At 33.5% G+C, this 24780-nt stretch overlaps 1 protein-coding gene and 2 non-coding genes across 4 annotated transcripts in view; all 3 read right to left on the reverse strand.

The window, feature by feature from the left end:
* The window catches only part of LOC125059034 (LIM domain and actin-binding protein 1), a 44878-nt gene that overhangs the window by 6109 nt on the left and 13989 nt on the right, over positions 1-24780 (reverse strand). For both annotated transcript variants that reach the window (XM_047663187.1, XM_047663188.1), the window contains 10 exons: positions 14136-14294; positions 10083-10246; positions 9433-9533; positions 8086-8157; positions 7160-7316; positions 5103-5197; positions 3959-4134; positions 3319-3376; positions 1933-2088; positions 1123-1229 (listed from right to left, as the gene is read on the reverse strand). In XM_047663187.1, the coding sequence (XP_047519143.1) occupies positions 1123-1229; positions 1933-2088; positions 3319-3376; positions 3959-4134; positions 5103-5197; positions 7160-7316; positions 8086-8157; positions 9433-9533; positions 10083-10246; positions 14136-14285 (1236 nt within the window). In that variant the 5' untranslated portion in view covers positions 14286-14294. The remainder of the gene's footprint in view (positions 1-1122; positions 1230-1932; positions 2089-3318; positions 3377-3958; positions 4135-5102; positions 5198-7159; positions 7317-8085; positions 8158-9432; positions 9534-10082; positions 10247-14135; positions 14295-24780) is intronic.
* On the reverse strand, positions 8880-9072 carry LOC125059459. Its single transcript, XR_007118668.1, has one exon. It is a non-coding gene; the product is annotated as a U2 spliceosomal RNA (small nuclear RNA).
* Positions 11010-11091, reverse strand: Trnas-gcu. The gene has a single exon. It is a non-coding gene; the product is annotated as a tRNA-Ser (tRNA).

Here is a 24780-nt window from a genome sequence, read left to right on the forward strand (position 1 = left end):
CTCGGCGTCAATGTACCCAAAAATTGGTAAATCGTAGGCCCATCTTAGTTTTTGGAAGGTCACTCGGCTGGGTAAGGAATTTAGTTGCATGCCTCATATTTTGAAAAATTTGAAGCATTTAATGTATATTTCATTTTTGATGTTCATAAGTGTACATTGTGTTGCCTATATGAATGAATGATGACTATTTTATGTTCTGTTTGATTGGTTGTAATTTGATTTGATATTTTTAATTGTTATTTTTTTACACAGTACAGTATTAAATAAATATTTCTTTATATATATAAGTGTGTGCTTTAATCAAATAAATGTATTTTTACTTTCTCTTTTAGAACTAAGTTCATAATAAACGTGATAGATATATTCTGCGTCTTAAAATTAATGAACAGCCTACAATACAAAAGATGGCATAAATGGATGAAAGAGACCCAAAAATTCATACCATTGAACCATTTAAAACTGCAACTGTGTAATGAAGTACATACTTATAATTGATAAATATGTTTAACAAGTGTAGCTTTATATTTTTGAAGTGAAACTTCTTAAGGCGCATGAGGGTAAAATTTTTACGGAACGTCACGAAGATGTGCAGCGTTTTTTTCTTTAATAAAGATATGCTAGTATAATATTGTGGTGAAAATATTCATACTTGAACACCGATGGTGTTTTTAATACATATGAACATTATTTTATTAAGTAACTAAATTACCATTTTTTGTTAGTTTTGTATTTTTATAAGGGCACAGAACCAAGACTTTTTTGCTAAGACCAAGTTGGCTATTTTAGAAAATGTGGACATGTTAGCAATTATAATAATAATGAATTTGTTATATGATTTGGTAATTGTTACATATTTACGGTGGTTTTTCTATATACATAACAACAACTAATTTTAGTTCTGGTTTTTAATTAGCCTTGGTATAATTCATTAATATAGAAAGACTGGCAAAATTAAATTATGGGATTTGGGCAGCTTAATTACTCAATAATTAATTCACAAAGAATTATCACTTCTGACATGTGTACTTTGGACGCACGCACTTTCTTTTGAATATATACCTGCCAACATGGATCAGGCATGGGCAGCATCACATAGGAGAGTCTTAATATATTTTTACTTACGATTTCCTTTCGTTTCGGCACATCCTGCGGCGGTGGAGATAGTGGCGGCATAGTTTTGGCATTCGCGTCCAACTCTAGGAATATAGATCTTGATTTCTTTGCGATTCCTGAAACAGAACACAACATTCCTTATTCCTTCGAGAGAGTTTGGAGCAAAAAGTTCGAATGTTTAATACAATAAAAGACTTATTTATTTCTTGACATATATACACAAATATGTATATTGTTTATTCATATATGGTGTACACAATCTAAAACAAAGGTTTACTAGGTAAAAGTTATTATTATCTAGTCGCGTACAAAAACGAAGTAATCATTAATGACTCCCATATGTCAAAAACGTCAGTAAAAGTATTTTTTTTTAATAAAATATGTTTATTATTGATATAAGATGTACATGTATCACATCCCTACTCATCGGCAAAGAAGACAGAGGGTGTGGGCCGAGAGAAAAAGCCGGCGTAAAACCTCTCGGTACTCTTTTAAAATAGCATATCATCAAAAAACACTTATTTTAAAACAAATATCGCAAATTAATAAAAAGTAGCCTGTCTAGCACTAGTCCCAGGCCCTTTTATCAACTAGATAATCGTTAACATTATAGTAAGCCTTTTTACACAGCTTTCTTTTGTTACATTTCTTAAATTTATTAAAAGGCAGAGATAAAAGAGCCTCTGGGATTTTATTATAGAAAAGTATCCCTTTTCCCAAATAAGTATTACTAAGTTTAGATAGTCTAAAATAAATGTAATGGCGACTGTCACATTAAAACTTGTTAATAAGTCCAAATTACTTTAAAAACTTTCGTACCTTCATTAAAAACGGCCCGATCTTCGAATTCCCGATTTTTAGGAGCTTGATTCTCATCATTGTATACTTCGCCATTCTCAAAGCGCTCCTTGATTGCGCGAGATTTTTCAGCATCCAACTCCAGTTCTTTGGAGATTTTTTCTGATGATGTTACACCTGGAAAGAATTAAATAGAATAAGATTTAGTTTTTATAAATAAGGTAAATATTAGTGCGTGTAAACCCCTATTTTTTTCTATGTGCAAAAGCACCTGTAAGAAAAAATAGTCTACAAAGTCCTTCGCTAAGTAAGTATTATACATAATGATAATTAATATTAGAAAGAGTTTTTTTTTTAATTTTATTTTTCTATTATATGAAGAAAAAGAGAACAGTTTACAATACTTGTATTTTGCCATGTTTGCTGAACTGGTGTCAGACCTAAGCATTGACAGAACAACTGGGAAATAGAATTAAAACCTGTCAAAACGGTATGGAAAGAAGAACAGTAGTAAAAAGGAACGATACAAAATCGGACGGGTCATATGAGAGAGAAGCAAGAAAATTGAACAGAATTATAACAGAGTGGTACGAAGTGGGAAACGAAAGAGAAGCAGGTAGATTGGAAAATGGGAAGACGATATAAAAACGGTAGCGTAATAAATAAATAACCGTTTACTGATATTATATTATATTTAACATGTAAGTTAAACATAATTAAAGGCTTTTTGTATTTTTTTATACATTAATATTTATTTTATAAATAAATAATTTCGTGGCACTATAGATTCACTATAGATGTACTTATCTTAAATAAATAAAATATGTTTATTATGGAATATAAGATACTCGTCGGCAAAGAAGACAGAGGGTCGATAGCCGAGACAAAAGAAGTATGATAATACAGTAGTAATAAAGATTGCGTAGTTTAATCTGTATCAATGAAAAAATAATCTTTATTAAGAGATGTTACTCCTGGATAATGTATATATGTTAACGTAAAATTGTAAATACCGTTAGATTGTAATCTATCTCGCGAGATTATAAACTGTCGAAAGATTGTGAACTCAAGGTACTGCTTACAATTTAACGTATTAAAGAAAAAACTGTTTAACCGGATTGAAGTTATGTATTATTATAAATCAGCGCGCGAGGTGCGTACCGTTTCACAATTTGACGATTTCACTTTGATAGATTATAATCTACCGAATAATAATACGTTAAATAGTAAGCAGTACGTTGAGTTCACAATTTTTCGACAGTTTACAATCTCGCGAGATAGATTACAATCTAACGGTGTTTACAATTTTACGGTGACATATATATAATAATGTGATATAATGGTGAATGAAATTACATAAGTCCCTTCTTTTTATTAGTATAGATATAATTTTATCTTGTATCATACCTTGTTCACTCTGCATCACGGATTGTTCGTACATTTCCTTTATTTTTGCTTGTTTTCCCTGCAAAACAGTCAAATAAATTATGTTAATGTTATAAGGAATAAATAAAGTAAATTAACATGTTGCCCAACATACACCTATACGTAAATTATTTTCAAAAAACGTTTCGGTATGGTCAACGTCTGACTTAGGGATATAAAAATACGACCCGTTCTTAGACCTAACGAATATAAACAAAAAAAATTTATCACGCTGTTTCAAGGAGTTTTTCAAACCCGAAATATTTGTAGGGTTTGCATGTAAAAATACTTTTTTTTATGTTGGTTAACGTTAAGTGGTGAGCAATGTTGGCCTAGTGGCTTCGGCGAGCGACTATCATCCCTGAGGTCGTAGGTTCGAATCCCGTCTGTGCACCAATGGACTTTCTTTCTATGAGCGCATTTGACATTCGCTTGAATGGAGAAGGAAAACATCCTGAGGCTTGACCTAGACCCAAATACGGGGTGCGTCAGGCACAGGAGGCTGATCACCTACTTGTCTATTAGATTAACAAATGATCATGAAACAGATACAGAAATCTGAGGCCCAGACCTAAAAAGGTTGTAGCGTTTTTTTTCACGTTAAGTTATTTTAAATACCTACCATAAAAAGCCTGCTCCGAATATTTTGTATTTCCTGTTTCCGCTCTCTGTGTCTTTCGGAGTTGGTGTGTTGTCCGCTCTCAAAGCGACCCACTATTTCGCTCATATTACAAAACGAAACTGGTTGTTCCCGACTTCCACTGTGCTTGTACGAGTTTTTGAGAACTGAGTCTTCATCTAAAATTGATGAGCCAAAATATAAAGTACGTACGGTAACGAGAACCATAGGTAAGAGAGCGTTCAAGTATTACGTAATTTGGAGAGATTGGGTTACAAACGGTACGGTGCCTTATAGGGGCGGAAGGGGGGACTTGGTTACGTAGCATTGTTTTTAATACGACATAATTGTTTTAAGGTAAATAAAAATGGTCACTACTAGGGGGAGAGGATGTACAGGAATCGTTACAGCCCGTTAAATGGGGGAGGGGGTTTCAAAGGTGAAGAAGTTGACGAAGAGTAAAGGCACTTTTGTGACTAATATTTTGTGCAGTAAATATAACTTTGGGGCCATTCAATTATTACTTAAGCAGATTTACTGCAATTTATTCCCCCCTCCTCTTGTCAGCAAAAGTAAGCAAAGCACACAATTTTTTTTCATCCTCGAAAATGCATCTGGTTTTCAAGTATAGACAATGTGTGGGTAATACGTGTAAAAATATAAATAATAGTTTAAAAAAACTAAAAAACACGCTTTTAAAGCACATCAAACTAAAAAGTGAAAAATAATTCCTAATTTAGGCTTAAAATGGTAATGAACAAAAAATACTGGTATTATTGTGAAAAAACGTGGGTTGCTCTATAGACGAAAAATATGGCACAGAACTATTATTTATATTTTATTTTTTAGTTAAATTTTTTTCATTTTTTTTTCGGATTATTGCATTATCATCGATCTTTGACAGGTGCGCAAAATTTGAATAAAATCTGTCCGTTTAAAGTGGGTCAAAATCGAGTCCGAAGGAGTCGGTTACATACATACATACATACATACAGGTGAAGGTAATCACCAAATAAGAAATTCAAAGACCCTCTCCCCTGCAGGCTGCAGTGCTTACGAAATATTTGAACGGCCCATGACACTATTGTATTAATTGATCCAGTGAATGTTAATTTCAAACATTTTGAGAGGATCTGAATAACCTTACCATCCTCTTCCCCTCTTTCGCTGGAGCTATCCTCAGGTTCCACACCATTTAAGTACTCATCAGACACACCAATGTCCATTCCCTTTGCTTTAAACCTGAAAGAAAACATTAATTACCTTTTTCACTATTATAGACCACCAGGTTCATAGATTTCCTGTACCGTCAAAAACTAAATATTTTTCATAAGAATCGAACCCTAACCCTTAAAAATAATCTACTAAATTGATGGCGATGTTGGAAAAAGTATTCAATATAAATTCAAACCGTTTAACATATATACAACCTCCTTGTATATAAGCCTGCAATAGTAAAGTAATCAAGCCAAAACATAATTTATTAATATTACAATTTCTTCTCAGAATATAAAACAGCCTTATCAGATGGGCGACCATATAAAAACTTTAAACTGTATTAATTCTAGTTTTATTATGTATATACTAACCGGGTAGTTCATTTATAAATATAACATAAATCGAAATATTTATTTATATAATATATATAATAAAAAATACAATTTTTGCTTATCAATTACACACAATACACAAATTTAATCTTAGTCAATCCGTATTGACAATCAACACAAGGAATACACAATATTGATTTATTTATTTGAACGTCATTATTCTATCCTAACAATTACTACTAATGCGATAGAACGACATAATAATACCGATTGATTATCCTACATTTAAATAATTCCTAATTTAGGCTGAAAATGGTAATGAACAAAAAATACTGGTATTATTGTGAAAAAGCGTGGGGCGCTCTGTGCCATATTTTTCGTCTTCGAGCAAGCCACGCTTTTTCACAATAATACCAGTATTTTTTGTTCATTACCATTTTCAGCCTAAATTAGGAATTATTTTTCACTTTTAAGTTTGATGTGCTTTAAAAGCGTGTTTTTTAGTTTTTTTAAACTATTATTTATTTTTTATTTTTTAGTTTAATTTTTTTTTCGGATTATTGCATTGTCATCGATCTTTGACAGGTGCGCAAAATTTGAATAAAAGCTGTCCGTTTAAAGTGGGTCAAAATCGAGTCCGAAGGAGTCGGTTACATACATACATACATACAGTTATACATACAGGTGAAGCTAATATAAAGCGTGTAAAAAAATTAAAATATAGCAATATAGCAACTCTTGCGAACTCAGCCAAACAAATAGGTTCCACCTCGATAGAAATTCTGTTTATTAATTGTTCGCGTTAGTGGCGCTTCGCTAACAGTTGATATTTATCTGTATTTAATAAAAAACTTACATCATTCCCAATAGGTCTACTCTCTATGAGTTCTCTAGTAATAAGAAAGGTAACACATGTTGTACATTTATTTATAGAACAGTACTTTTGTATAAAATTCGACCCTAATCCGTAGACATAAAATCGATTTTTGTATGGCGTACGTGTAGAAATTGACCTAATTCACAGATACATTGAACTTCACCTATTTTCGTTTTCAAAAGTTCTTAAGTATTTTACTTGTTACTGTTGTTATGAAATAGAAAACTGGCTTTTTGGCTATGTGGCGTATTTGTAGGACAAACGGTCAGAAGGCACCCGATGCTCATGGAAATTCTCAAAGCCTATAAGAATTGGTACGCTCTTTTATTGAAGGATTCTTAGTCGAATTGGTACGAAAATTCAGTTGGGACAGCTGGTTCCACATAGTGGTGGTACGTAATGATACAATGCCAATCTCGTTGTTATGTATGAAGATAATCTTGGTGGTGGTTCCACAATCCACCCACCCGCTAAGACGTCACAAGACCACCTCTCATATAGGCGTAAAGTAGCCCGTGCCCACCACAGGATGGTGTACCACCCACTCCAAAATGGCGCAACCGAAATTGCAAAATTATAAGTAAACTAAACTTCATACAAATTCTCCACACTTTTTTATAGACCACTTATTAAAGTGACCCAGGAAGTGTGGAGATCGGTCCCGGAGGTTTAACAGCGCCTATTGGTGCACAGACGGGGATCGAAGCTACGACATCAGGAACGAAACGTTCGAACGAACGTTCTGAGAAGGCAGATTCCTCTAAAATTTATACTTACTTGGCCAATTTAGACAGTAGAGTGGAACTTTTCTCGCGATGGTGTTTTTCCAGAGTAGGCTTTTCTTCAGGCTGTGCTTTCTTCTCGAACACCTCAAAACGAGACTTCACGTCCAGGGATGCCAGCTCTTCTAGACCTAAATCTGGTTTATCTGACGCTATAACAAAAGAATATAAAAAAAAATCAGTCCATAGAGAGTTTTAACTAAAGTGCTGTCTTTTTCCATCACAGCGTAAACACGTGATAGAAAGAGAGGAGAGACAAAACATTGACTAGCGTGTGCGACTGGATCTATATACTAAATTGAAGATATAAGTAATAGAAGTTATTGTTTAAATTACAACACAGGACTTTTTTTAAATTACTTAATTTATAAACAGCTGCCCCCGCGAACTTCGTTTCGCCTTTCTTTTTAGTAGTACCAACATATGGAACCTCTTGCTATAGACTTCGCTTTTCTGGAATAATAATCAAAGTACTATATAAAACTTATTTATTTTGTTTTCCCAATATTTCACTCCATAGGAACGTTCCTCAGAGTTCAAGGAATATATAATAAAAAATATTCGAATTGCTCCAGTCGTCGAGCCGAGCTGAGTTTTGCGCTTAGCAACATATTTTACGATTAATTTATATTGATATACATAGAAACTGACCCATAAGTTAGACTTTTGTTGATTTATTTCTAAATAAAAGCGCGTGCTAGATGTATCAGGTTCAAATAAATAAAAATACACAATAATTATTCTAGCATTAGATAATTGAATTGGAGAACGATGTATTACAATTGTACACCCCGTACGCACTGACAGGCCACATATTGATTATAATTAGTATAACGTGTTTGTTTTTTGTTGGTACAACAAACTACATAAATAAAAATTAAATTTTTAATATAATTAGAGCTAATGGTTGTTCTGACTTACCTCGCACAACGTCAGGTGGAAGTTCCACTGGGTTGCTCTCGCAGATTATCATTTGATGTTTTCTTGGGGCAGCTGTAACAATATTTCTTATTTTCTTATCATTTGCTTTTTTCTAATAGGCAAGCAGGTTAGCTTTGTGCCTGACACACGGCGACGTTTTTGAGTAATACCATTTAAACGCGCACAAATGACAAAGTCCACTGGTGCAGAGCCGACTTTCGGGATGAGAGTGGCACAGCACAAACACGAAAATCAAATTCAACAATGTAAGTTTATTCAAATTGTGTTATGAGAGGAAACTGGAAAAAGTACAGTAGTCTAGTCGACAAGTTGAAAATGGTACAAAATAGAGATACTGCTCTTAAAATTATGTGCGATAGCTCATTAGATCCGGAAGGACGTCTAGAAAAATGTGCAAAAATATTGGCAAAAAACTAAATGCCATTTTTTTTTTCATCTTTAATTGTTAACTTTTGCAATTTTTTATGTGCTAATACACGCTTTTGGCACATTTTTCTAGACGTCATTCTGGATCAAATGAGCTATCGCACATAATTTTAAGAGCAGTATCTCTATTTTGTACCATTTTCAACTTGTCGACTAGACTACAGTTGCTCTCATGGAAATCGGAATCACTGTACTTAATTAAGTATAGTACAATTGGTACATACATTAGAAATGACATAGGTCCTAACTCCTAACTCCTAACCATAACGTAGAATAATGAAAATATATACAGATGAATTAATCTTTTCAAAGAATAATTCACCTGGTTATTTATGACTGTCATATTGTTTAAGTGGGCCGATCCCGGCGGCACTGCAATGCCGGGCCGACCCGTGACAGGAGTGGAACGAGCCCCGAACATCCCGTCAGTTTCCAAAAATCAGTTTAATATACTGGTCCCGCTATGCGGGAACTTTCAGATATTAAGCTGAAAAGAACAGATACTACACTTTGATCTTAGCCAAAAGGCCGAGAAGCGATACCAAACATTAATGAACGCAAGGTAATCATTCGTTTTGCAGTCACTTTGCCAGCGCCTTTTAGGAAATTGCAATGGATAGTGTCGCCATCTATTAGCGGTAGGAAGAAACGTCCGCCGAATTTAATTTTTTAATTGTTACAATTTAAACTACTATATTTAAATTTATGTTACATTATCTTTATACATTATTTGTAATTGTTTTTCATAAGAGGATTTGTAGTCTTATTATTTGAAATGTCAAGTATCAATCTGGGTCGTTTACAACAGCCCCCCTAGATGGCGCGCATACAAAATTATAAATATGAGTATTTAATATTACAAAAACTATGTACTATAATATATTCAATGAATAAAATTACCGTCAGTTTCATCATCATCATCAACCGGCTTCGGTTCAAACAGTTGCTTGAAGTGTGGCTTGCAGTACAATGTTGTATGGTCACTTTGATACGTCTCCATTCTGGTCATAAAAATGAGTATTATAATAGAGGATATTTTATAAGTTCACGAAGTATGTCAGACGCAGAAACTTAAAGTATCTATTCAAGTTATAAAGAAAATTGCATACTTGTATATTTAATCAGTCAAAAAGTAATACTTCTATACGTTGAATTGAAGTTTTACCGCCATTTTTCTATGATTTTTTAGGATAATTGGGTTTTTAAAAATAAAATTTAGCGATAAAGAGAAAGATCATATTATATAAGTTTAAAACTATTTTTTTTTAAATCAAGTTTTTTGCATTAAACATCAATATTATTAACAATAAAGTTTTAAAATACATAAAAAAAATCTATATTTTTTTTTCAAAAACCCAATTCCATAGGCCTATATTCCAATTCAATTGTTAAAAGTAATATCAGTGAAGTGTAAAATATTTTGCATATAATTACTCATTCGGAGCGTAGTTATTGGGGTGGGGTATCAACTCAAGATACTCGTCGTTTACAATAGCGCCCCTAGATGGCGCTCAAACAAAAATATAACTGTGAAAAATTAAATTACTTACGTAAGTTGCTTATTGCACTGAACACATCGGAAGCATTCCTTGTGCCAAGCTCTCTTTTCAGCTTTAATCCTCTCCATAGCATACACTGGCCTGGAGCATTTGGCACAAGTGGGATTTTCTTCAGACGCTTTCATCTTTTTGAATAGCTTTTCAGAGCTTTTGGACTGAAAAAAACATATATAACTGAAGGTAGGTAATAGAAAAGGTGAAATTTATAATAATTTACTTTTATTTTAAAATAATGCTACTGTTTGGATATTTGGCCTATTTATAGAAAAACATAACACGGGTATTAAACACAAATCTATAATTTATATTTAATTGAAATAATTATTTCATTTTTGTTTTTTCATTAAAAATATAGTTTACGCAGATTCAGTGCCTTTCCTAATGAACGCTTGCTATTGGTCGAGTCATAGCGCTAAGTATGACTCCGGTATGTCAAAAACATATTGTATTTACGGGGCCTATTTAACGCCAATAAACATGCATTCCTTATGCGCCGTGCGTTCATGCATGATTAAATTTTACACAAAAAAAATGCATGCTTTACCACTAGGCTAATACAGCTCAATAAATAAATTATTTGACATCTAAATATATTTAAAAAACTATATTGTTTGAAAATAGTGCGTAAAAGAGTCACGAATAATTAATGTAGTAATTTTTATAATGAATATTTATTTTTACCAATTTAATAAGAAATGTGTCAAAAAAAAATTATATTGTTATAAATTAATAAAAAGTAATAAATATAAGTATGTATAGAAATATTTATTCATTGGAAGCAATCGTTTCTTAAACCGCTACTTAGACATTTTATTTTGTAGTAAACATATTTTGTCATTATTATAAAAACAAGCAGTCTTAAATGTTTTACGATAAAAGTATATTACAAAAAAATATAAATAAGAAAAACAAAAAGATCGACGAGGATGGGATTCGAACCCACGCGTGCAGAGCACATTGGATTAGCAGTCCAACGCCTTAACCACTCGGCCACCTCGTCTTATCTATGTACGCTGAAATTATGCATCAATACGTAACCAAGATACGCATCGTAGAATGCTTTTATACATTGTTCGGTAAATATACATCATAATAGTTTTCCCATATTAGGAAGGCACTTATTTTAAAGAAAATTATAGGAACAAAGTAATATCGATTAGATCCGTATTGCTGATAAATTATTAGTAAAGTTAACATAAATAATAAAATATACGAAAATTAGGCGGCCAAAATATTTATAACAATTTAAAGCCGTTCCATACAATGAATGGAAAATATAAAAAATCATTCGCAAGATTTTTTTTTAGGGAACAGCAGGCAAGGGTCTTTGAATATAGTGACTACCGCCGCCCATGGACACCTGCAACGCCGGGGGCTAGCAGTAGCGCGTGTGTTGCCTAACTTTTGGTTTCAGAGCTCTTTGTTTCAACGCCCCTAAATCATACATATCGGTTTGGAAATACCATAATGGAATATATTTGAATTAAGTATTTGAATGTCCAAAACATTTTTGACGTACTGAAGTGCCGCTTCTGAATAATTTTAATCTTTAGCTCCCTAAAGTATTACGTTCAAGTATTACGTCACGCAATTTTTGGAGATTATTGACATCCCTCCCCCCATGTATCGCGCCGTAATGTTTTTGTGTACCCAAGTATAGTAAAACCTTTCGTGACCATCTAGCGACTCTTTATATCGAAAGTTATGTGGTGTAAAGTACCGGAAAGTCGAAAATAATATGAACAATAACTCGTAATTCAATCCCCGCCCCGTATCGTAACGTTTTACAAAAGAAAATTTGTGTCTGAATATGTTGTTCACGAATGTTTGTGGAACGTTAAAAACAATTTATACAAAAACAAACCGGCTAGGCATTCGGCATACACTGCCTTAAAAGAAGCTATTTTGTTTATTATTTATATTTAGTTTATTTATTTCGAATAAAATCTCGTCTTCTATTTGTTCCATAACTACAGTTAGTATTTTGCGTAGAATAGAGCGTATTTGCCGACGTCGTTGCGCGTTCATTGTGGCGCTGTAATGATACTCTACTGGAAGAAATGTAAACGTTCACTCGCAACGCACTAAAGCACTAAAGAACTTGCCTTTCAAGTTGTACTACAGCACTCTCCTAAACACTAAGATAATGTAAATCGGCCTTTACGTAATGAACTTGAATGCTCCCTTACCAGGGCCGCGCCGACCCCCGGCAGCGCCTGTGTGCGAAACCCATGAAGCGCCTCTTATTTTTTTTAGGGGGGGCAAACGAGCCTGCGGGACGACCAAAAAGGGCTGTCATCGCAGCCCATAGACATTTTTAGTGGTGTGTTGCCGGCCTTTGAGCCTTATTTGAGGTTTTCGACCTATTTTTACGAATCTTCAAGTTTCAATGTATTTTTTTTTTATTTGTCAATTTTGACCGAAAGAAAAATGTTCCTTAGTTTAATATAGGTAATTACTTAAATAATATTTTCTTAAGTAGGTCCGTCCGCTTGCTAATTGCCGTGAAAAATACCAAAAACGCGAATTAAATTGTTACATACTTTATTTATTATGTTATATCTAACTGTTTTAAGGTCAGATTTATGACATATTTTTTTAATAAATCCCATCTTTTAGTAGAGGACGAAAAATATTTATATAATTCTTGCACAATATTAAAAAAACCCAGTCGTGTGATGATTGAGGTTGGCAGCGTCGTTTAATTTAAACTATGGCTAGCGCACAGTACATAAAAAGCGCTGGGATTTAAATCCAGCAATATTCTTACCGCGCATATTTGAGCCATTATCATAGCCTTGTCCCCCTTAAGTTGTTTATGTCCAAATTAATTTCGATAATTTTTTCTATTATAAATGACGTTACTCCAGCGCCAGTTGTATCTATAATTGGACAGAAAGTAAGGAAATGCTCTCTTATTTCCAACTTTATAGTTTCCATGTTAAAATTGACAAACCTTATTATCATACTAATTTGCTCTTCGTGTGAAACGTCAGGAGTACAATCCAGTATTATTGAAAAAAATTTATTAATTCGACATAAATATAAAATAAATCATGTGTCCAATTAACACGTGGTAGAAGTGAAACCTTCAAAAACAAAGTTTTTATAATTAAAATATGTAAATTAGACTTTTTCTCTATCTAAATGTTGGATCTTTTCTTTAAAAAAATATATATTTTAATGTTAAATTTTTATTTATAACTTTAATATCAATCTTTAATTTGGTAAAAACTAAAATAATAAAAGTTTGAAATAAATTCACAAGATCCAACGTGGGAGAAAATGAGATAGGAAGCATTATACAGTGTATAAACTTTTAATTAAGTGTAGTACGAAGTTATCACTTCAAAAAGATTCTATAACTAATGATTTGTAAATAAAATTGATAAATAATCTAATTTTATAATTAAACTACTTACTTGACTTACTTATTTAATTTTCATCAAATCTGTTTTTTTATTTCAGAAAATGTTCAAATCCACACTAATTTAAAGTTTATACACTGTATAATGTCTCCTATCTCACTCTCTCCCACGCCAAATCCTATTAATTTATGTGTCTGTCTCTTTTTACTGTCGCTTTTTCCGTTGCATCCGGTTTGAAATCACAACGATTCTAAAGAAGTTTCACTTCAATAAAATGTTGAATTTGGTTACCGAGTATAAAAATTAGTTCATTTTGGATTTTATTAAGGTATGTCGGCATATAATTGAAATCATAAGACAAACACACTCAAGAAACTCACGGCGCAGCGGCCTTTCTTTTGATTCGCTAAGCTCTTGAGTAATTAACGTAAACTAAAACCCAAAGCGTAAAATGACACTTCAAACGTACGTAAGAATATTGTAATGTACTGTGTAACATAAATAATTTCGGTGGCGGCGCCCTCTTTGTCTTAGCGCCTGTGTGCACCGCACACTTCGCACACATGGGCGGCGCGGCCCTGTCCCTTACCCAACAGTTGAGACTGAGCGCTAAGTATGTCGTCTCGGGTCTCCTGTATGTCAAAAAAATATAAATATATTAGCTTAATATTCGTACCACAGATATGGATCCCTCTTCCTTATGCCGTCTGCTGGACTTCTTCTTCTTGACTTGCCGGCTCTCTGAGACATGGACTTCTTGGTAACTGTGCGTCACCCTGGACTCAGATTGGATGAGGCTTTGTGACGCCTCTATTGTAGTCGCCATTTTGTTTTACTGGAATTAAAAAAAAAGTGCTTTTAGATTTTAGTCATAGTCTATTAATGGTTAGATTTGTGAATATTTATTATGGAGGAAGAGCAGTTTGGGCGAGTGGCGAGTCAGCGTGGGACTCTCATCCCCAAGGTCATAGGCTGGAGTCAATGGACTTCCTATGTGCGCAATTAATAGTCGCTCGAACGGTAATAGAAAACATCGCGAGGAAACCAACATGCCTTAAAATCAACGGCGTCTGTCAGGCTGTTCTATTAAAAAGAAAATCATCACGAAACAGATACAGAATCAGATCCAAACCTAAAAGGTTGATTTTGTTATGAGGACATTTTTTACGGGTGTGATTCGGTGAGTGGTATTTTTTCCGCTAAAACAGAATTCCACAAATGTGTCATCTCACTCGCACTATACATACAGTGTATCCTCTTTATAACGTCAATTGTTTTAACGAAAAACTCTCTATAATTTAATATGAGTTAATTTGTTTAACACAAAACCCATACATTAACTCACTCTTTATAACGCAACAAATATTCTCTATAACGAAGAAATATTTCATATTTAGACATCAACAACATACTGTAAGTGTAATTGTTGTTATAATCAGCTTACAAAACTAAAGTATTGAGGTGCCGAAATTTCTAAGAAAGTCACTTGAGGTCATAACAGCCTTCTCGCTTTTGTTATTGTTAATTTCATTAACACGTGTGACATTATTCTTAGATTACATTGCCTGTATGGAATTTTAGTCCCAGATACTAAACGCACAATCGTCACGTCATACGCACTATATATATATATAAATTATTGTAATTGGTTAAATTTGTTTTTTTTTCTCTTTCTTCCTTATAACGAAATCTCTTTATAACGGAAAAAATGCTCGGTCCATTGAAAATCGTTATAAAGAGTTTACATGTTTATTAATATGTAAAATTTCCAATTATCTTTCTCTCTAACACATGCAAAATCCATGAAGTATTGAATCATACTTGCAGCACGCTTGCGGTGCCCTTATTAATTTTAATGAGAAAGAAATGCAAACGCATTCCCCGCAACTCCAGAGGCTATGTGGGACATCACACCAGGCATCATAGAGTACACGGGTGTATCCCAGAAGACCTCTGGATATCGCATTCCGTTGCGTGGTCAAGCATTAGTTAATAACATATTATATAAAGCGATAAAATCTAAAATAAAACAGACCTAAATAACTGAAATACTAGCTAGTTCAAAGAAAGGTGTGAAGTATATTTATCCGCGCTCGTGTCGTAACTGACGGTCCGTATACAACGTTCACACGATATCGTAGGGCAATACTATATATGATATATACAGTCAAAACCGTTAACGACGACATTTAGAACAACATACCGGTTATATTGACCAAAATTAAAGGTCTCGGCTGAATTCTATTGTATTAGGTACTTCTTAACAACGTCATCGGCTGTTACGACTATCGGTTTTTACTGGACGTAGTCTCTTCGATGTCGTTATAACAGATTTTGACTGTATTAAAGGTGCACTGACATAGGAACAAAACTTTTTAAATATGTTTTTATTTTCTTTTTATCAATTTTTATTTATTTAGGTTAAGAATATTGTAAATATAGTATATGTGCGTGTTTAATAAATACTACAGATTATATTTAAGCCCTTTAAATAAATCGTACAGACACAATGTGAACGATCATGAAGTCATCTAAATATATCGTGTGCCAATTCAACGTACAGTGTATTAGTAATACGACACTTTTTTCAATAAAATGGGTTAAAGTAAAACAACAGCTGTAAAATGTAATTGGAACTACTTATCCGACTACACAAGGGGGAGTAATTGTAAGCTGCATATCTTATCTAGATATGGGGACATAAATGCCTTGGATTTAACCAGTTTTTACCTAGTATTTCAGTTATATATGTCCATACATTTACTTTTATAGTGTGTACATCAAAAATCAAACATGGATGGCATGTAATTAATGTAGCTTATTTGTCTTTTAGCTTTGATAAGACATTACATATTAAAAATACTTTTTGAAATGAAACATCTTTAGACGCATGAGGGTAAATTTTTTACGGATGAACCGCAATAATAATATTAGCGTCACGAAGATGTGCAGCGTTATTGTCGAAGAAAAGGAAGAGAGTGATTGAGACCGATTAAAATCTCAAATGACGAATTGTAAATTAAAATGCCACGTGTGTTTATTATTGAAGACATAAATTTAAAAAAAAAATAATTTGTATTAATTTTCGACACTTAATATTTTAATGACAATTAAATTCCTAAAATATCTTCCTTTTTCCCTCCCTCTAAGTCTCGAAAATCTAAAGTTTTAGATTTGTATAAATATGAACAAGACTTAAAAATTAGTTTGCCAAAGAAGTTTCACTTCTGACATGTGTACTTTGTACACACGCACTTTTTTTTAAATAATGTAGGCTCTACTCAGTAGTAGTAGAGTCTACTGCCTTGCGCGTTCAATATTATCGCCTTTGTGATGATGTTCGGACTGCCACGCTTTTGAAGTGCCTCGGGATGTTTGTCCAGGCTCCAGATGACTTCGGAAGAGTATCCTCAGTACAATAGATGACTTAGTAGCAAATTGTTAGGCAATTTGTGCGTACGCTTATCGGCTCTATACGGCTGTTATTTATTTAATTTATTTTTATTTGTTGTTCATGTTAGTATTAAAATTAGTATTTAGTTGTACTTACTAAAATGGATCTGTGTTGTAAATGGAATAATTTTTATTATTATAAAAACCCTCCTCTTGTTTTATCTAATTCCGTGGTAAAAGCTGCCGTCTTCAACAGTACAACTAGAGTCTGGCTAATGAAAGATAATTCAATTATTTGAAATCTTTCGGATGGCAACACAGAATGTCATTGAATTTCTTAGGTTAGTATGATTTATTGTCTTGATACTTCATGCAATTACTCATTTTTATTAATATATTTTTTCCGAATAGTTAACAGGTATAATAGCCTAAACTTTGTTTTATTTGATAGAATATTTCGTTTCTTTCGCAGGATTTGATTATTCCGAATAAAGTTGAGTTGTATAATAAAATATATTTAATATAGTTTTAGTTTTCCATTCAATGCTAGTCATTTTAAGTATAAATAGTAAAAGACTAAATACGTATAGGTAGTATTTAATTTCATAGAAATACAGTTACTATCAAGTATCAACGTATATATAATAATAAAATAAAATCAAGTATCAAGTAAGTTTAATCCAAAAAATATATCAAACTTTTAGGGATACCATACTATTTTTTTTTAATTTGCCGCGCTTTTTCATTAGCCAGACTCTAATAACAAATATTTCAACAATTTCCATAGCTATAAAGATGTTTAAGCTTTCGTAATAACGATCTGGCAACGGAAAATTAAACAGAGCGATATGAGGCAAGAGGTATGTAGGTAATAATAACATAAACCTTAAATGTAGACATCACGGTATTCACAGAATAGATAGTAAGAACCGCAAGCGTGACGCAAATGTAAACAATTTTTTATAACCTACAATGTTAATATGTCATATGGAACATGGTGTAATGGTTCCAGCTCCTTACAAACATTGTGTAAAACAAAAAACTTGGCGATTAAAGAGTGAACGGAGAGTTTATTGCCAGTTCTTCTCTTTCGTTCTACGCCCTTGATTTGAGAACTGGCAGTAAATGTAAAATCAAAAGCATTTGATATGTATTTTTTTGACGTTTACAAGTGTTAACTGTGTTACCTAAATGAATAAATGATTTTGATTTCTATGTAAAAAGTTTTTTTGAACACTTATAAGTCGATAAAGGCTGGACTGATTTTTATTTTTTTTAACTAATAAAAACATTGTAAAATTGACGAAAAAATATATTCCAAGAAAAAGTGTTTAATGCCAAACATTTATGTACACCCTCAAATTAAAGAACTATTTCAATTAAATGATTTCGAAGATTTTTTCGAAATGGCAACAATCCTTAAAATGTGTCACTGTCATCGTCGTCATCTTTCAGTGGTCATGTCGATTCGAGTGTGTGTCTAATTGTTGGATATTGCGTGTTATAAGTGTGTTAATATGCCGAAAACTATTAAAATCAAGAAAGAAACAAAGACGTTATTTAAAATATAACGAAGTATTTGTCGGAAAGTCTGAAGGAATGGACTCTATGAATGATGTGTCAAACGTCAGGACTATACTTAGTGTTGCTATAATCAAAGTCTTGGTTTATTATTTTATTAGTCGAGCTTCAAGCCTGATGTGCGTGGTACAAGTGATATTTATTTAAAAGTCTGGTAAATATTTAAGGTAGAGTGAAAGAGAGTTAACGTATCCAGCAGGTTACCCTTATTTGCGGCCAGATTTAACTAGGCACCCATGTACGATAATTAATAGAAAAAATTTAGCTTCAATTTGATATATAATTAATAAATGTATGTTATGAACGTATAAATGTATCGAAATCATACCTGTTTACACTACGAGAAGTGCGGCCAGGTGAGCCACGGCACCCGTGATTTATTAAAATCTTTATGTAAATTGCCGTGATGTAGACGATATTTTATTTATAATACAAGTGAACGAAATGTTTTCCCAAAAATCAATTAAAAATAATTTAATTAAAAATACAAGCGGCCAAATTGTGATAGGCACTTTGGTAGATATACATTCTCCTAACTATAAATATACATAAGAATTTGGTTTTTAGCAAATAACCGATGAACGCACTAATCCTGCAGCAGGATCTCGTACTATGAGCTACTTAAAAACGTAATGTTATGTAATTAAATAATCACGTTTTTATCCGATAAAGAATGTGTGTAGTACGATAGAATATTATTGATTCTATTCTAGTACACAATTCTTATCTATTCCTATTTATATACTACGTATTTATAGTAGATGTAGTAACTAGTAAGTAGTGCGTGCTTAAATGATAAGTTTTGAACTTTTTTAAGTGAAACTTCTTTATCGACGTATGGGAGTAATTTTGTAGCAAATCGTCACGTTTTTCGGTTACGCGCCATGTTGCTTTTTGAAGTCAAACTTCTTTATTTATTAAGTTTTATTTATTATTTATTATTCGACACTTAATACATATTTTAATGCCAATTAAATACATTAAATTCCTAACATATCATCCTTTTTCCGTCCCTCTAAGTATCGGAAGGATAGTTAGAAGGAATTAGTTAGCCACAGAAGTTTCACTTCTGAAATGTGTATTTTGTACACACACACTTTTTTTTACCCAGGGCATGTACCAAACAACCACAAGACCAGTCATTAGCGGCCTGTCTCGGCTGGATCTTTTTAAACATTTTGGAAAAAAATATACTCTTTATTCAGGGATAGCATTCTTTTAGCGAATTATTGAAATCGGTTTAGTAGTTTTTGTTTAATCGTTACAAATACACAAAATTTCTTTATAATATTAGTATACATACGCAGAAATGGCATCACTCTCGAATACGAAATAAATTCCCTCACACACAGTTTATCGTAAATTTAGATTGTGTGGGATGAAGAATTTCGCAGGGGTGAATCATATATATCTCTTCGTTTTCAGTATATTTTCTTTATAAACCCGGCAAAATTACGCCAAAAGTTTACATAATTCATCGCACATTGAATGCATACTTCGGAGAATTTCGTTAGGATCTTTTGGATATTAAATTTGAATTTATTTTTATCAGTTTTATATATTAATAATAAATAGAGACTCTTTGGAGTAGAGACTCTCCTATAAAGTATTATTTTTATCAGTATTATAATATTATATAATTAAAAATAGATAGAGACTCTCTTTGGAGTAGAGACTCTTGAGACCTAGGTTCAAGTGCACAAGTGCTAATTAAAGATTTAAGTTGGCGCCTGGTAGATAGTACCGGTGACCCCAGAGCTGGTGCTTTCCTCGCTCAACGAATAAGTATCGCAATACAGCGAGGAAATGCTGTCAGCGTTAAAAGTACACTGCCACAGGGACCAAACTTTTTGTTACCAAAGATTAAGAAAATTGTAAATACTGTATATTAGATTGCTATGTTTAGGTTTTATTTATATAATAAAAATTAATAATGTAGTTCAAAAAAATATTGGTTGTTTGTAAAGTAGGTTTACGATCGAGATGTTTACGTGATAACGTCTTATTGGTGATATAAGTTTTTGGGAAGTAAGGAATTAATGAAGATAACAATTTTTTCAAATTTTAAATTACATCTATCGTTTTATTCACACTTTTGATGATAAATTTCGGGTGTAAAATGACAAGTTTACTTATTCGACTATGATATACATTTTTCTTCATACATTCACGGAATGACTGGCAGCGCTCGAGATGAGACGGGACATCGGTCCGTCTCTCTCTCGTTATACCTGCGATCGCGCTCGTGAGGTTTTGGTGTGACACAAGTTTCTGAACATGTCACCCGACTAAAACGATTTTAAAGACGTTATCACGTCAATAATATATTTGGAAGAAGCCTTTGTTGACAGACAAGCTGATTAGTAATGGATAGCATAATTAAAAAAAATATTATATTCAAGACGACGTACAATAACAGTTATTTTATTTATTTAAATAACGTAAAATGTTGCAAAGTTACGTAAACCAATAACTAATGACTAAGACTAAATTCCAAGTAACAATCTAGTAACTCCAGGAAGGAAAACAACCACCCATCCCGGTACCGCCCGCGTCACATGTAGCATAACCGCAACCGGAAAACGCGACATGACGGAAGGAATATCGCAAAAAGTGGACTGTAAAATTGCGAATCTTCACGCTTTCACATAAATTAGAATAATCGTTTGCGCATTTATTATTACAGTTATACAAAAAATGGACTGGTACTAAATCTATCGTAAAATATGTTCAACAAAGGAGTAAAAGCAAATTGAGAGTAAATAAGTTTTTATGAAACAGATGGTAATTAAAGTGTTTTGTTGGAATATAATGCGCTCGTTAAAACGATTACTGTATACTACCACTAGATGGCGTTGTATGTATTTTAAAACTCGCTAACGTTTCATTTTAATAGTTCAGATTTTTTATGTATCCTACATAAACATTGGTAAACACAGAGCAGTGTTGGCCTAGTGGCTTCAGCGTACAACTTTCATCCCTGAGGTCATAGATTCGATCCTCAGCTTTGCACCATTGAATTTTCTATCTATGTGTGCAATTAATATTCGCTCGAACGGTGAAAGAAAACATCGTGCGGAAACCGGCTTTCCCAAACCAAAAAGTCGACGCGGCACAGGACTCATAGGACTCATCAGGTATCTGTCCGTTTATTTCCTGTTCTATATAAACAAAATGTGAAAACGGAAGTATAGAAATACGCTTCTACAATAATGTTAAGTTTATTTCAAATAGATCAGTAATGCTTCTATATTCTTGTGTATCTAATAATATAGGTATGTCACGATGCAAATAGATGTCTAAGTTTCTACATATTAAATAAATTATTATAGAATTTGGCATTTCTAATTTGATTTACCCAATTGCCTCCTATTTAATCTCTCGTTCAACAGGGAAAACCACTTGTTGACACGGTATAATTATGACTAAGATACCTTCAAAGCATTCTGGAGCATCCTTCCTAAATAACAAACAATTCCTACAGCCAATAAACTGCTCATAACAATAAATTCGTGACCCAAAATCTCTTCAAAGGCAGTGCAATTAAATCGAGTGCTGGAATAACTTCCCACCTGGCACTTGGCAACTCGCCCAGACTGTACCTAGGTCTTGTCAAAATGTTTAGAATTATGAGTTAGAGTTACGTCAATATAGCTCTTACTTCATACATTCCTATAGTCTTCACTCATCTTACACATACGTGGGAAACTTCCAGCCATGATGATGAAATATGGCGCGGTGCCCTGAGCGTGAGGCGGGCGATTTCAGAAGGGATCTCTGCAAGTACTGGACCCGATCCCCTAGCTATTACTAAAAGCGAATGGTCCGGTCTGTGTCAAGTATCTTCACAAACTAACAATGGGCGTGGAGAGGCGGACACAACCGCCGCATCGCATGTCGGGAAGCGGATCTGCTGTTACCGCATCCCGATGGGATGGGGTTTTAGTAGGTATGCACAATCGCGAGTCCCACATAACTCTTCCGCACTAAGCAGTCGCGCCACGGTAGAGTATGCGCAATGTATTTCCCCAAGTAAAAAAAATATAGATAATATTACAAGATTTAAGCAGATGTTCATGTTTTTCATTGTTCTTTTTTCTTTATAGCATGTTAACACATCGTCGGCGGTTGACTGAAGTGTTTATATGTACTACGGCTGATCCGTGTCCAAAAATAAGACATGCTGACATGGTCTGACATTTTTTCTAGACATTTCTCCAGAACTAGCTACTTACTAGCACAAAGTCTGCTTTTTCGGGATAATATATGCCTCCTGCCTTTTTGCCCCCTGTTCTATATAAAACCCCTACAACCTCACAACTTTATTGACCTATATTACTCATATATATATTATATATATGTATAGTATACATGGCCAGGGCTTGATACACATAATCTCATAACGATTTACTATTAGGTAACAGTACGTAACCAACACTGACATGACAACAATTTATATAATGTTTTGGTTTGGTTTATTTTAATTTTTTTTATTTTCAGTACAAAGTATTTTTATCACAGCGTAAATACAAGAAAAAGTACTTTATTTAGGTGGAGACAAACAAGGTTATTAAAATAATTTATAATATAAATAAGGTTTTGAATGTGTATCGCAGGAACGTTTGTTTAAAGGAGTGTTTGTTTGATTGACTTACTACTTTTAACTAAGTCGGTTACAGGTAATAAATCGTCATTTGACACTTTGTTACCAACGCATCCGAAGTTTTTTTGGACATGTAACACGCAGAGGTCCAGAAAGTTTAGAAAAAACTCATCCTGACTGGAATAGTGAGGGCACCAGACCTCGAGGCCGATCCCCTACTATCTATAACGGTCAAGTAAAGGCCCTTACAGGTCTTACCATCACCCAGGCGCATAGGTTTGCCGAAGACAAGGAAGAGTGAATGGAGTTGTGCGGCGCCACTAACACGACCTTCAGAAATGAAGAGTGAAGCTGAAGAAGAAATAATCCAGTTAAACCAATCAATCATCCTTAATGTGCATGTAACTATCTGACAAATTTAAATAGTGCACCAGGAAACGATATGCGCCAACCATTGTGACATAACGCAGCTAAATTTAGCGTAAACCCGGCGCATCCGCAGGTGAGGCAACGGAATTTAGCCTCTGGAATCTAGGTGAGAAGGTGGCGAATCGCGGGAATGAATTGTGTAAACTAAATGCCAATTTGAGCTGTTTATTCAGACTTCGGCGAAACTTTGTATGTAAAACTGGTTTTCCTTATATTTGTAAAGAAGACAACTGAATTTCGTAGGGATTTATTTATTTGTTGAATCTTGGACACTGACAGAGTGCCCTAATAACTGGAAGCGTTCGAGATCTGGGTTCATCGACGTATGGTTAAAATATCCAAGACAAACCGCATACGAAATACAACCGTGCTGAACAGAATGCAGAAAAAGAAGTGCTTAGGTAAAGAAAAGGAAACATTCGAACATGTCGTACGTAACTCGAACAAAAAATACGAACTCCTTCAAATAATCATACCAGGAACTGGCAGATAGCAGGAGACCTGGCCGCAGACTGAAGTGGCTGAAGTATCTTAGACAATGGTCCGGTCAAAGCACCAAGTCATTGTTCAGAAGCGCGGGAACCAAAAAGAAATTAGCCATGATGATCGCCAACCTTCGAAAGGAGATGGCACTATAAGAAGGGATTTATTTAGCTTTAATTAAATTTGGTTTAATTATAAATAACGTAACGGAAAGTCCATACTTGCTGGAAGAGATTATGCGAGTCTACGTTCCGAACAATTATCACCGCTGCCGGAACATAACCATTTTGCTGTGTATTCGACTTACACTGTCTGACGTCAACAAGCTCCTATTCCCCTCTTAATCACTCTTATCGACTCTTCGCCGGAAAACTACCTACTTGTGAAATGTCCCATACATGTCAATATACTTAGAAAATATTAAAGGATAGCAAAAAGTTTTCTAGTAATTTTTATAAAACTTACTAAATTGTATAGTTTTATAATACTTTTACTTAAAAAAATTCCATAAAAAACCTGTAAATAAATAAAGCATTATTAAATAATTATTTTCCATACTTCGTCTTACCCAGGGAATTTTTTATCTCTGATATGGAACGGTGGGAGTTAAGTAAGTTAATAGGAGCGGTAAAATCTATAAATTTCGACTTTTACCTTCTCCTCGCGATTCTGAGTAAGATTCAGATTAGGGTTAAGACTAATTTTGACTCCCATCAAAAATATATTAATAATTTATTCCTAGACTTTTTGAATACATGTACTTCTGGAAATACTAATACATATGAAGATTTTAGCTATTAATTATTAAACAATACATTTTAGGTTTCCTTAA

This window comes from Pieris napi, chromosome 19 (assembly GCF_905475465.1).
Source record: "Pieris napi chromosome 19, ilPieNapi1.2, whole genome shotgun sequence".
In the NCBI taxonomy this organism is placed as follows: domain Eukaryota; kingdom Metazoa; phylum Arthropoda; class Insecta; order Lepidoptera; family Pieridae; genus Pieris; species Pieris napi.